Here is a 13,987-nt window from a genome sequence, read left to right as displayed (position 1 = left end):
TATCTGGCTTTAAGATTAAACTCGATAAGTTTATGGAGGAGATGGTATGATGGGATAAGATGGTTTTGGTAATTAAATATTCATGGTAAATAGGCCCAATGGCCTGTGATGGGATATTAGATGGGGTGGGATCCGAGTTACCCAGGAAAGAATTTTCTGTAGTATCTGGCTGATGAATCTTGCCCATATGCTCAGGGTTTACCTGATCGCCATATTTGGGGTCGGGAGGGAATTTTCCTCCAGGGCAGATTGGAAGAGGCCCTGGAGATTTTTCGCCTTCCTCTGTAGCATGGGGCACGGGTCACTTGCTGGAGCATTCTCTGCTCCTTGAAGTCTTTAAACTACGGTTTGAGGACTTCAGTAGCACAGATATAGGTGTGAGGTTTTTTGCAGGAGTGGTGGGTGAAATTCTGTGGCCTGCGTTGTGCAGGAGGTCAGACTAGATGATCATAATGGTCCCTTCTGACCTAAATATCTATGTATCTATGAATCCCGTACTACCGCTTCACAGCCCTACTCAAACAATCCCAGTAGTGTGCAGTGAGTAGGGATCGGGGATATGCATTAAAACAGAGGTTCTCAAACTTTAAATCTGGCGGGACCATATTTTAATACACAGACTGCCTTGTACATCACTTTCACTCACATTCAGAATAACACGGCATTCTGCTACAGTAATTGCTTACATGGAAAAACAACATTAGGGAAGCGTTCAATGTATTTTTAGTTTCTTTTGATGAAATTTAGCTGCTGGAAACAAGGAGAATTATTGTTATTCATTTGTATTACCGGAGCATCTAGAACAGCCCAAATTGAGATCAAGACCTCATTAGGCTAAGCACTGTACATACACAGATTAAAAGATATTTGCTTCCCAAAAGAGCTTGCAACCTAAATAGACAAGGCAAACAAAGGATGAGAGGGAAACGCTCTGAGAAATGAAGGGACCTGCCCAAGATCACACAGCAAGTCCGTGGCAGAGCTGGGAATAGAACCCTAGGTCTCCTCCTGAGTCTTTGCCCTAGTCACTGAACCTCAATGTCCTGAGACAGCAAGTCACAGGCCACACAGTCTGAGCACTACTGTGCTGAAATACACAGCCTGTGAGGTCTGACTGCCTCTCAGAATGTCACTTCCACAGCTGGAGCTACAGACAACCTGCAGAGTGTGAATTCTATAGTTTTTCAGGGAGCAGTGTGTAACATTTGCTCCAGCATTTCCCCTCCCTGCTGCAAAGTTTGGGTTATGTACCATTGCAAACAGCTCAGGGTCTGAATTTAGCCCCTGAGTTGTTTGGCAATTTCCTGTCTCTTTACAGAAACTCAAACTCTTTAACCAGGACATCATGAATTCAGTGCAAGGAGAAGAAATTGTAACTGATAAAACAAAACAAAGACTATTCACAAAAGTTCGCAAGTTCTTTAATGAATGGGAAGCCCATGTTAATAACAGTACACTGAAAGGTAAGCACCAAATGTTGGCACTTGACCTGAAAGTTGTTCTGCGCTGACAGACATCTGTGAGTGCCCAGAGCCCTAGTGAAATCAATGGGGCTCCATATGGATGCAAAGGTCTGCTTGCATGGACCAGCTTGTTCTTGTTGGGGGCCCTTATCCATCATTAGAGATTAGTCCAAAGGGCGAATTCCATATCTAGATCCAAACCTATGTAAATTGTGCGGGTGTTCAAGTATAGAGTTTAGTGTAACCCAGTCACTACTTTTAATGATTTCTACTCTCACCGTTCTGTTCTACCTAAAGTTGTACCAGCCCTAAAAATTAAGGCTAATGAAAGTAAATCCTTGCAGTGATGCACGTTTGATTCCTGGGTTGTTTTGAGCTGTTTGTTTCCATGACTGTTAGCAAGTTGATTTACCAGAGTCACAGACACAAATCAAAATTCTGGAGTACTGCAGGTAGTGTATTTGCTAATACTTCTCCAGGAAGGCCAGCTTGCTAAATTGCCACAAGTACGCCTCGTTCTTTCAGCTCGCTAAAGGTAACACAGCCTGTTAAAAGAACAGGAGTACTTGTGGCACCTTAGAGACTAACACATTTATCTGAGCATTAGCTTTCGTGAGCTACAGCTCACTTCATTGGAAAAGTGACTGTGAATCTCTCTGCATGCGAAACAACAACATTATTGTAATGTCAAATTTGAGATGATAAGCTGTGTTTTCAAAATGGTCAAATGGAGGTAGGTACCCAAGTGCCTTAGGCCCCTTTGATATCTCAGCCTGTTACACACAACTCAGATAATTCAGAGATCCTTCCTGCAGTGACTTTAACTCTGCCCCCTCAAATATCTACAGGACTACAGGCAGGTTTGTTAACCAGTCACAGAGTGTACATACAGTAATCCAACAAGTCAAAACTTTATATCTACAATCTTCAGATTCCTTACGCTAACCTGAGTGTTGCTGTAGTTGTTCTGCATCCAAATAGACACATGAGAACTAAGAAATAGTTTTGGCCCCTTATTAAATCTAGGCCTTTTCACATAGATTTTAGTATAAAAACAAACACATCTCGAATTATTAGAAATAACGGTGCTGTTGTTTTAATTGCTGTAGTAAAAGAAATTATGAAAGAAGAAGTGTGGGGCTTTGAAAATCACTATCGTGGAAGAGAGCTCCCAGGGTTTGTCAATTACAGGACATTTGAGGCCATTGTGAAACAACAAATTGTGCTGCTGAAATCACCAGCTATCATGATATTGAAGACAGTGACTGGTGAGTTTCATTCACTTAGTTTGCCATAAACTTTGACCATATTCATTTAGCTGCTTTTATAACCACTTAGCTTTAATTCATATGGCAAGTTTTTAGGGGGCAGATGAGTTTTGGGGCTGGAATCAGAATGATGGTACTTACAACTTGTGGAGTGTAGCTAACTGGTAAAATATTGAAATATTCAGTCCTCCACGTACTGCTTCAGATCAAATATATAAATGTAAATGTTTTCACTGAGACCATAAATACCAAATCATTTTTAAATGTAGGTAGGAGAATAATATAGATTAAAGAGTTATCACTAAAACTACATCAAATTTAAAGTAACAATATATTGCTACAATCTGTGGAAGTATGATACAGATAATTTTGGTGGAAGTGTCAAATTCATTTTACTCTGTTTTGTGCAAGTGCCATTACGATTTCCACAGGACCCATGGACTCAATATGATTCTAGTTGCAGTGTTACAAGTCTTCCATACCCAGGCTCCAAATCCCCAAATGGATTGGACTACTCAAGTGTTTAAAGATAAGAATGTGTTTACAGTGTTTTGCTAGACCAGGGCCTCAAAGGCAAATGAACTGAAAATACTTAAAGTTTATTAAGTTTAAATATTTTTATTTAACTGATTTGGAAGTGAAAACATTTTTTACCACTTGGAACACAAAATAATACACATCACAAAATAATGCATATCACAAAACCATCACCCACACAGAATAGAAATACGCAAACTACGAAGCTTTCAAATTAAAACATTATTTAAGCTACAGCTGAACCCAATTTGTTAATGACTCATACAGTTCTTATATTTATACTGATGATGTGAAATTATAGTTATTCCTCCTTTGTCTTTTTAGAGCTTGTACGAGAAACTTTTACTGAAATTGCCATGCAACACTTTGAGAACTTTTTCTATCTTTTCAGAGCAGCTAAGGTAAGGGGCTATTTATGACTGTGGTTCTCAACCGGGGTACATGTAACCCTGGGGGTACGCTTCCGGGGGTACATCAGCTCATCTAGATATTTGCCTAGTTTTACAACAGGCTACATAAAAAGCATTAGCAAAGTCAGAACAAACTAAAATTTCATATAGACAATGACTTGTTTATACTGCTCTATATACTCTGAAGTACTCTTCACACAATGCACCATCAACCTGTGGAACTCTTTGCTAGAGGATGTTGTGAAGGCCAAAACTATAACAGGGTTCAAAAAAAGAACTAGATAAATTCATGGAGGATAGGCCCATCAATGGCTATTAGCCAGGATGGGCAGAGATGGTGTCCCTAGCCTCTGTTTGCCAGAAGCTGGGAATGGGTGACAGTGGATTGATCACTTGATGATGACCTGTTTTGTTCATTCCCTCTGGGGCACCTGGCATTGGCCACTGTTGGAAGACAGGATACTGGGCTAGATGGATCTTTGGTCGACCCAGTATGGACATTCTTATGTTCTTAAATATAAGCACAATATTTATATTCAAGTTGATTTATTTTATAATTATATGGTAAAAATGAGAAAGCAATTTGTCAGTATTAGTGTGCTGTGACACTTCTGTATTTTTACATCTGATTTTGTAAGCAAATAGTTTTTAAGTGAGGTGAAACTTGGGGGTACCCGAGACAAAACAGACTCCTGAAAGAGGTACGGTAGTCTGGAAAGGTTGAGAACCACTGATTTATGGTATCTACATCATCATTAATGGCATGTGCTTAGAACTATCTTCACTCTTGGTCAATCTATTATCTATCTGTATAACTTCCCACTGATTGATAAAATGTCTACCACTGTATTCAGTTAATGGTGTAGAGCAGTGGTTCTCAAACTTTTGTCCTGGTGACCCCTTTCACACAGCAAGCCTCTGAGTGTGACCCCCCCTTATAAATTAAAAAAATGTTTTTATATATTTAACACCATTATAAATGCTGGACGCAGAGCGGAGTTTGGGGTAGAGGCTGACAGCTCATGTCCCCCAATGTAAAAACCTCACAAACCCTTGAGGGGGCCTGATCCCCAGTTTGAGACTCCCTGGTGTAGAGTGCAAAGTTACATAGTGAAGCAACAGATGCATAAAAGTGAAGGTGCTGAACAATAATGCCATGAGCTTGAGGGCATGGGGCCTGATTCTGATCTCACGTAACTGGTTTTACACACATGTAACTTCACAGGCCTCCTTAGAGTTACTCCAGAATTACACTGAGACCAGAATCACAGTTAAACTCATGAAGTTCCACTGGGTGCATAGTTTGTGGGACTTCAGTTCCCTGATTGCTGTCAAAGGGGGAATTGGTGGGACAATCTTCACGTGTAGGCTGGCAGTTAGCCTGTCCTGTGAGGTCTTGCCTCAGTGTAAGTGGGGGAATAGTCCCGCTCTTGTGGGGAACTTTCCTGGCTTCTGCACTACCCCCATGAAGCGGGCTAGCAAAAGGATCTGAGTCCTCGCTCCCACTTCCTTTACCCAGTGGCCTCCCTTCCCTTGAGGACTCCCCTTCCACTCTCCTGTCTGGCAGAGTCCTCGTAACCCCAACAAGGCTGGGCCCAGGATTCCTGGGGGCTCGACCCCCCACCCTGCTGTGGTCACCTAGGACAGGGGCTAGGGTGTCCCCACTCCGGGGTACTCTCTCTGCACTGGGCACTTCTCTGACCCACTGACCATTACATACAAGTTAAAGCAAATGCAAGTTATTTAATCAACACTTAATTTTAAAAAGAATAAGGAAAAATGGGAAAGGTTAAAGGAAACACATCAACCTGCTCTGTGGCAGGGAACATCACAAACAGTGTCTCTGGAACATCAGGGCAGGTCACAGACTGTTCCTTGTAAGTCCCAGGCCTCCTGCTCAGGCCCTGGCTGTGCTGCAGGGATGCTGTGGGTTGGACACTTGCTCTGGTGGTGGCCACACGCTCTCAGGCTCTAAGTGGCAGGACCCTTCTTCCCAGTGTCGCCCCCGCGCTGTCGGGGTTACGATCCAAGCCTGGCCTGCAAAGCCCCTTGGCTGAGGCATCTCCCTGTGCTGGGCCCACTGCCCAGGGTCCCCCTCAGTCTCCTCAGCTGCTCACCGCACCCAGCTCCGGACTGCTCCAGCCCCAGCTGCACCACTCTGTCTCTGCACTGCTGCTGCTCTGCCTCCAGCTCCCTGGGCTGCTTCTCTGGCCCCTCTGCCTCTGGTTGCTGCAGCTCTGCTCCCAGGACAGGTCTGCTCTGCAGGCTACCTCTGTGATTCTGCTCCCAGCACTGACCTTCTTCCTGGGCTGCTTTTCTGGCCCCTCTGGCTCTGGTTGCTGGCTATGCTCCCAGGGCAAGTCTGCTCTCTCTGTATCTGGCACAGCTCTGCTCCCCAGCTCACCTTGGGCCCCTGCTTTCTCCTTAGCTCGGCCCCACTCTGTCTGACCCAGGCAAAACCAGCTCACATGGAGAACGGGACCTCCCTGGCCTCCTGACTCTCTGATTAGCCTGCCCACCATGTCATTCAGGCTGACCTGGAGCATTGGCCTCTCCCCATTGTTCCTGGGGACTGTCAGTCTCAGGGTCCTGATTTCCCATCGACCTTTCCCCTTTGAGCACTGGGAGCTAGCCAACCAAAACACCCCACTGAATATTAGTAAGGGGGCAACAGTCCCCTTACATCAAGTATACAGAGCACAATTAGAGGAGACCTTGACTTTCATTTAGTTTAATGCAAAATTGTTTGTTAATAAATAGGTTAATTTGGTCATTAAACTGATGCATAATTTAATCATAGAGGAGATTCCTGACTCTGAAGGTGTCACAGAGACTTGGGTGGAGGGTGCAGCTACTGCTTTGCCAGCTCAGCTCACCCCAGCTGCATTCTCAGTATGGTCTGAAAGGCTCAGGGTGGTGGTATAGCTTCATTCTTCGCATCTGACTTCAAAACTGGGAATCTCCCTGCTCCTAAGTGTGTGTTGTGGGATGAGCTTAACCTAGTAATGATATGGGGGGTTCAGAGTGTCTATTGCCCCTCTGCATTCCAGCCAAGCTGACTACAGCTTTGTGCAGCCTGCAAATGAAATCACTGAGGCTTGTTGTTCTGGGTGGCTTTGATGTCTACACAGAGGAAAGCTGTATTGAGTCATCTTGGTATCTCATGACTGCCTTGACAATCAGAGATACAATGTAGGTTGTTTCTGGATCTATGCTTAGAGTGGAAAATGCTCTACAGCTGTTTTTTGAGCAGAGGTTGATGATTCAGTGAGTGTCTAATAATACCTTTGTCATGGGTGGACCGTTTGCCTCTACAGACTGCAGTCAGTGCTGACTGTTGCTTCTTTTGGGAAAGTAGATACATTTGGATGGATGCTTAAGCATCATGAGTTGCTTTATAAATTGTTGGGTGGTATTGGGTCTGCTCTATTGATTCTTCTTCTAATTTTAAATCACAGAATAGAATTGAAGACATAAAACAAAAAAAAGAGGAGGAAGCTGAAACTGTAATTGCCAATCAGTTCAAAATGGAACGCATCGTTTACTGTCAGGACAGTCTTTACAGTGAAGATTTACAGGAAACTAGGAAGGCTCATGAAGTCCTCCCTTTTGGTGTTGCTGTTACTCATGTTAAGTCTATTGCATCTCAAAAACAGCATTCCGTTGATGAAATGGCTTATCACTTGAATGCATATTTCAAGGTGAGTTTCTTGTCCGTGTATTTCCCCCCTATCAGTCCTACTTTATAGAACATAAGTACCTGGGGGGAAATGTACAGCTGACATTTAAGGAGAGGGGTGATTCCTTTACTCGTAACTTTTTTTTTTAAAGAAAGTAGTATGCTTCGAGTAAATACTAGATTAACAGTACTGAACACAGAAGACCTTTACGGACAACAAATGTTCAAATATCCCTAGTTGTAGTCATTGCTTTTTGGTACTTGTTCCCATTACTGTTCACAATTTGCAGTAAGCTATGGAATAACCACGTGCTGCCAAGTGTAATAGTGTGCCCTATTACTAGGAGTGTTGTAACACTGAGAAGTCATAACCACAACATGAAAGGGAGTTAATTAACTATACTTTTCTATTCCCAGCCTAATAGCTAGAAAGCCTCTAAGTGGACTGATCAGTTGTAAAATTGCAGGATCTTATTTTCTGTGTTTCCCTCATACATCCTTGACTATTGATACATCATCCTGTTGATGATCTTCTTTTCTCTTAGGGTGCAGGCAATCGTGTCTCCACTCAAATTCCTTTGATTATTCAGTCCTATGTCCTCCAGGACTACACTGAAATGTTACAGACTGAAATGTTGCAACTTTTGCAAGACAAAGATCAATTTAGCATTCTTCTTCTTGAGAAGAAAGATGCCGCCACTGAAAGGAAAAATTTGAAAGAAAGAATTAAACGTCTGACACAAGCTCGACAACGCTTAGCAAAGTTCCCAGGTTAAAGCAGATGTGCAAAGCACTATCACTTTTCTTTAACTCTCTTCTGTGTGAGTTAGTTAACCAAGACCTAAATATTCAGTGGGAACTGTTGGGTACTCAGGACTTTTGAAAATCAGGCCACTTATTACATGTCTAAATATGGATTTTGGTGCCTAACTTTAAGTTCCTGTTTTTGAAAATCCTGGCCCCTGTGACCCATTCACCTCTAATTGGGAATAACCTGCATACATGGGCGGTGAATATTCCTGGTGCCCAGACACCATAGGCCTGGCTCCAGCACTGTTTGAGGCCGGGTCTCCCTCAGCCCTGCCTTCTGCCCCCGGGCACACATCCCCCTCCCCCGTGGGTCCCCCAGGCCACTTAAAACAGCCTGGGGCCCTCACTCACCACCGACAGCGCAGCAGAGCTGAGCAGCTTCCTGCCTGCTTGCTCCACATGGCTGCCAGCCCCGCCCTGCGGCCCCTGGGTAGGGTGGGTCTGTGTCCTGCCCCAAGCGCCCCTGCAGCCAATGGGAAGCTGCAGGGGCAGTGCCTGGGGGTAGCAGCACACGGGGACCCCCAGTCCGCCCTGCCTAGGAGCCCCAGATAAGCTCCACACCCCTCCACCCCTTCCCAGAGCTTGCACCCCAGCCCTCCACACTCCCTCCCAGCCCCTGCACCCAAACTGCATCCCAGAGCCTGCACCCCTCACCCCCTCCTGCACCTCCACCCTCTGCCCCAGCCCGGAGCGTGCACCCAGCACCCAAACTCCATCCCAGAGCCTGCACCCCAGACCCTCTCCCCCATCCAAACTCCCTCCCAGAGCCCAATCTCTCACCCGTCCTGCACCCCAATCAGCTGCCCCAGCCCAGGGCCTGCACCCCAGACCTCCTCCCTCCACCCAAACTCCCTCCCAGAGCCTTAGGCGAGCCGGGGGTGGAGATAGAGGGGGGCAGGCTCTGAGCGTTCTGGGCACCACCAAAATTTCTAAAGACCTGCTGCCCCTGCCTGCATAGGGGTGAGGGGAACCCTTCAAATTTCAGTGTGTGGAGTTCCTTGTGGATTGCCATGTCTTCAGGGGGAAAGAAGAGTTCCCTTGTAACACTGGACACCCTGGAACCCTGACGAGAGCTGAGGAAGCGTTGTTCTAAGTCAGCCATAAAAATGTTGGCATACTGTGGGGCCATGTGGGTACCCATAGAAGCTCTTGAGGAATTCCACCATGATTTCAACAATTTCCATCCCACCATCCACCTCAGTCTGGACCAGTCCACACAAGAGATCCACTTCCTGGATACTACGGTGCTAATAAGCGATGGTCACATAAACACCCTATACCGGAAACCTACTGACTGCTATACTTACCTACATACCTCCAGCTTTCATCCAGACCACACCACACGATCCATTGTCTACAGCCAAGCTCTACGGTACAACCGCATTTGCTCCAACCCCTCAGACAGAGACAAACACCTACAAGATCTCTATCAAGTGTTCTTACAATTACAGTACCTACCTGCTGAAGTGAAGAAACAGAGTGACAGAGCCAGAAGAGTACCCAGAAGTTACCTACTACAGGACAGGCCCAACAAAGAAAATAACAGAACTCCACTAGCCATCACCTTCAGCACCCAACTTAAACCTCTCCAACGCATCATCAAGGATCTACAACCTATCCTGAAGGATGACCCATCACTCTCACAGATCTTGGAAGACAGGCCAGTCCTTGCTTACAGACAGCCCCCCAACCTGAAGCAAATACTCACCAGCAGCCACACACCACACAACAGAACCACTAACCCAGGAACCTATCCTTGCAACAAAGCCCGTTGCCAACTGTGTCCACATATCTATTCAGGGGACACCATCATAGGGCCTAATCACATCAGCCACACTATCAGAGGCTCGTTCACCTGCACATCTACCACTGTGATATATGCCATCATGTGCCAGCAATGCCCCTCTGCCATGTACATTGGCCAAACTGGACAGTCTCTACGTAAAAGAATAAATGGACACAAATCAGACGTCAAGAATTATAACATTCAAAAACCAGTCAGAGAACACTTCAGTCTCTTTGGTCACTTGATTACAGACGTAAAAGTGGCAATTCTTCAACAAAAAAACTTCAAAAACAGACTCCAACGAGAGACTGCTGAATTGGAATTAATTTGCAAACTGATACAATTAACTTAGGCTTGAATAAAGACTGGGAGTGGATGGATCATTACACAAAGTAAAACTATTTCCCCTTGTTTCTGTCCCCTCCTACTGTTCTTGTAAAGTGCTGGAAATGGCCAACCTTGATTATCACTATAAAAGGTTCCCCCACCCCCCACCCCACTCTCCTGCTGGTAATAGCTCACCTTTCCTGATCACTCTTGTTACAGTCTGTATGGTAACACCCATTGTTTAATGTTCTCTGTGTATATAAAATCTCCCCACTATATTTTCCACTGTATGCATCCAATGAAGTGAGCTGTAGCTCACGAAAGCTTATGCTCAAATAAATTTGTTAGTCTCTAAGGTGCCACAAGTACTCTTTTTTCTTTTTTTAATATATTTTGGCAGTCAGCTGGGAATTTTAATGAAAACTCTTTTAGATAAGCAGGATGAAATGTCTGACTCTATTCAGCACATTGCCTCGTTCTATAATATTGCATCCTCGAGTGCAACATGCTTCTGTAAGGCATCACGTTAATGTGAGATGTCTTGAGATAGCCTTTCCATGCATGATACACAAAGACATCTGCATCTACTGCAGACATTGGAACTATTGGTTCCCAGGGTAAAACTACTGAGGTCAAGATGTTTTGGGTAAAGAATCCTTGGCAGTGATCCCGCAGAAGAAATCAGAATATGTCCAAATCTGACAATGCTCAGAACGTTGCAAAACTCTTCATGTTCCAAAAGCCTTCCTGCATGAGAAGAAACTAGGCATTCAGGCTGGATCGTGTAAACTGGCAGCTCAGGATTGTTGTGTGTGATTACAATGCGGGGAATTCAACTCCCACTTGTCCTTTATTTTATTATGCCCCCAGTGTCTATGGTTACAAACTAGTACACAGTTACCTCGCTTGATGAGAGCCCCACTTGACTTGTGATGATAAGTCCTTTTCCTACTTTGGGCTGTGTCTTTATTTATACTGAGAGCAAATTTACAGGTTGTCTTCAGCCTGTCATGGTGACCTTTGACCCAGTCATCCAAACTGGTCACATCATCTTCTTCAGGGCCCTCTCTGGCAACCTGGGATCTCTCCCGAGCATGAAATAAAAAGGAGCATAACCTGTTGATGAATGGATGTGGCTGTCATAGGTCAACACCAACTCAGGGAGATGTTCCTGACAGGCTCGCTTCTTTTTTGGGAGGGAGTGAACTTAGCCTGTCATGCACTGTCCAGTTAAACCTCTCTCACTGAGCATTTCCTTGCATACAATAGGGCGTTGTTCAGCTTTTACCTATGCCATACAGTTTGCACAACTCAAACATCACCTCTGACTCAAAATTCTTCCCCTGATCCGCAAACCAGTGTTTCATGCGGACTTCGGCTGTTGTCCACACTGTATGGTTTCTAGTTGGAACTGCGACTTGAATTGGGTAAACGTGTCCATGAGAACCAATAAGTTGTCATACCTCCTCTGAAGATCTCTCTAGCAGTGTGTAGTCCATTGGGACAGTCATATTAGTACAGATTAAAGGGGCTCAGGTGGGAGGAAACACATCCTTGGCTAGGGCACACCGTTTGCACTGATGGATCCCTGATTGTACTTCGCTACCCATCGTGGGCCAGTAATAGTTTCTCCTCAGCACCTCGAGTGCTCCTGTCTCCAGAATGCCCCCTATGATCATGCCTAGCTTCATAAACTTGCCGGCATAGCAAAACAGACACCACTAACTGCCACACTTCTTTGCCATCTCGGGGGGTGGTAGGACATCTAGAACAGCACTCTGCGGTGCAATCTAAATCATTCCTACTGTCTGGCCAGCTTCTTAGACTGGGGGTATCTGGCCCCAAATGTCTGGTCTGGCCTCATTTGGCTCGTGACTGCCACTAAGACAGGTCGGACATTGCCTTCTCATTGCAGAGTTTGGATCTCCTCTCATGAGTACTCCAAGATTATCGCACTCCCTTTTACCAGGTTTTTTATTGCATTCTTTACCATCACTTCATCCTCAGGCTTTGGATTCTCTAGCCACAAACAGGTCTGCACAACATCTGCAGGAATGACCAGCAAGTCTTTTTCCAGATCTTCGCTCTCTTCTGATCCCTCCTGTAGAGGCAATCTAGATAGGGTGACTGCATTGATGTTCTGTCTTCCAGGTTTATACCATCTTTTCATATATATACTGCTTTCTGTATTTTTGACTCCATGCATCTGATGAAGTGGGCTTTAGCTTATGCCCAAATAAATTTGTTAGTCTCCAAGGTGCCACAAGGACTTCTCGTTGTTTTTGCAGGTTTATACTGTAATTCAAAAGTTAATGCAGCAAGTTGGGCCACCCACCAGTGTTCAGTTGTGCCTAAGTTAGCCATTGCGAGGTATCAGAGTGGATTGTGATCTGGGATCACTGTGACCTTAGAGTACGCTAAATAATCCTTAAATATTTCAGCCCACTTCAAAGGCCAGCAGTTCTAGTTTAAAAGCACTGTAGTTTTTGTCATGTCTTTCTGACTTCTTCAGCCCTTGGCTTGCGTATGTGATCATGCACTTGGCCCCCTCTGGCTGAGCACCACACCCAGGTCATGCAGGCTTCCATCGGTTGTCACTATAAATGGCAGGCTAAAGTCAGGAGATGCAAGCACCATAGGTGCCAGGTTTGTATAATTTTTGGTGGTGCCCAAGCAGAGCCATCCCGTCAATAGGATGGACCGGGGCAACCGCCCAGGGCCCTGCACTTTGCGGGGTCCAGGGCAGACTGGAGGGTTAGTGGGGGGCCTGGCGCTGGCAGCAGTGAGCAACCCAGCCCCATCCCGCCCTGCTCCACCTCTTCCCACCCCACTCCCACTCCACCCCTTCGCCCAAGCCCCCGCCCCTGAGCAATGCTGGGGCTGGAGCCAGGTCACTCACTGCTGCTGGTGCCAGGCCTCCAAACTAACCCCCCAGGCCACCCTGGACCCTGCGTCCCCAGGGGCAGAGCGGGGCAGGGGTAGGCACCACCATGTTGTGCGACGGACACTTGACAAAATTACCAGACTTAGTGACGAACATTGGTGGGGGGGAAGAGGGGTGTAATTATGTCATTCAGTCATTCAACCCATAAAATAGCACACAATTTTCCACACTGGAAAAAAACAGCAACCTAGCTAATAACAACAAAAATAATAATAATAAATTGAACTTGTATAATTAATGAAAAAATTGTGTATATTGTATATGAGATTATTACATGAGAAATGAAAGTGAGCTTGCTTGGGTATTTTACAAGGCACTTATATCATTTAAACACATTTGGTACCCTGAGTAATAACAACACTTCTTGCAAATCACATAAATAGGGAATCCATGGTCCCCTTCCCTCACCCCATTGCAAAGGCACAGGGGCTATTGCTGGCTGCCCTAGGGCTGCAGAAAACCCTATGGACAAAACATATGGAAAGAAGGGGGTCAATTTATACAGAGGGCTGAAGGGGGACTCACATAGTGCATTAATTAACACTTAATAAATACATCAAAATTAAATCCATTACAGAGATAAGAACCTGTAATGACAGACTTTACTTCATGAGATGCTCCAGAGAAAGAAGACCCAGACGGAGTAATGGTAGGGGGACTCCTAGGAAGGCCAAAGGGGCTGTTAGAGGGAGTGGACAGAGAACAAGGGTAGAGGCAGAGTCACTGCAGGGTTGGCCCAATCTTCTGCCTCTCCCCTGTGGGT

The 13,987-nt window shown here is 45.3% G+C and overlaps 1 protein-coding gene across 3 annotated transcripts in view; it reads left to right on the top strand.

The window, feature by feature from the left end:
- LOC125643437 (interferon-induced GTP-binding protein Mx1) overlaps positions 1 to 10,639 on the top strand; it is a 31,039-nt gene extending 20,400 nt beyond the window's left edge. For all 3 annotated transcript variants that reach the window (XM_075132651.1, XM_075132652.1, XM_048866005.2), the window contains exons 10-14: positions 1,319 to 1,463; positions 2,573 to 2,731; positions 3,593 to 3,669; positions 7,137 to 7,379; positions 7,903 to 10,639. In XM_075132651.1, the coding sequence (XP_074988752.1) occupies positions 1,319 to 1,463; positions 2,573 to 2,731; positions 3,593 to 3,669; positions 7,137 to 7,379; positions 7,903 to 8,133 (855 nt within the window). In that variant the 3' untranslated portion in view covers positions 8,134 to 10,639. The remainder of the gene's footprint in view (positions 1 to 1,318; positions 1,464 to 2,572; positions 2,732 to 3,592; positions 3,670 to 7,136; positions 7,380 to 7,902) is intronic.
- Positions 10,640 to 13,987: the final 3,348 nt, after the last annotated feature.

The sequence above is a fragment of the Caretta caretta genome, chromosome 1, assembly GCF_965140235.1.
Source record: "Caretta caretta isolate rCarCar2 chromosome 1, rCarCar1.hap1, whole genome shotgun sequence".
Taxonomy (NCBI): domain Eukaryota; kingdom Metazoa; phylum Chordata; order Testudines; family Cheloniidae; genus Caretta; species Caretta caretta.
The sequence above is the reverse complement of the archived record's forward strand: the minus strand, read 5'-3'. Positions and strand labels throughout refer to the sequence as shown.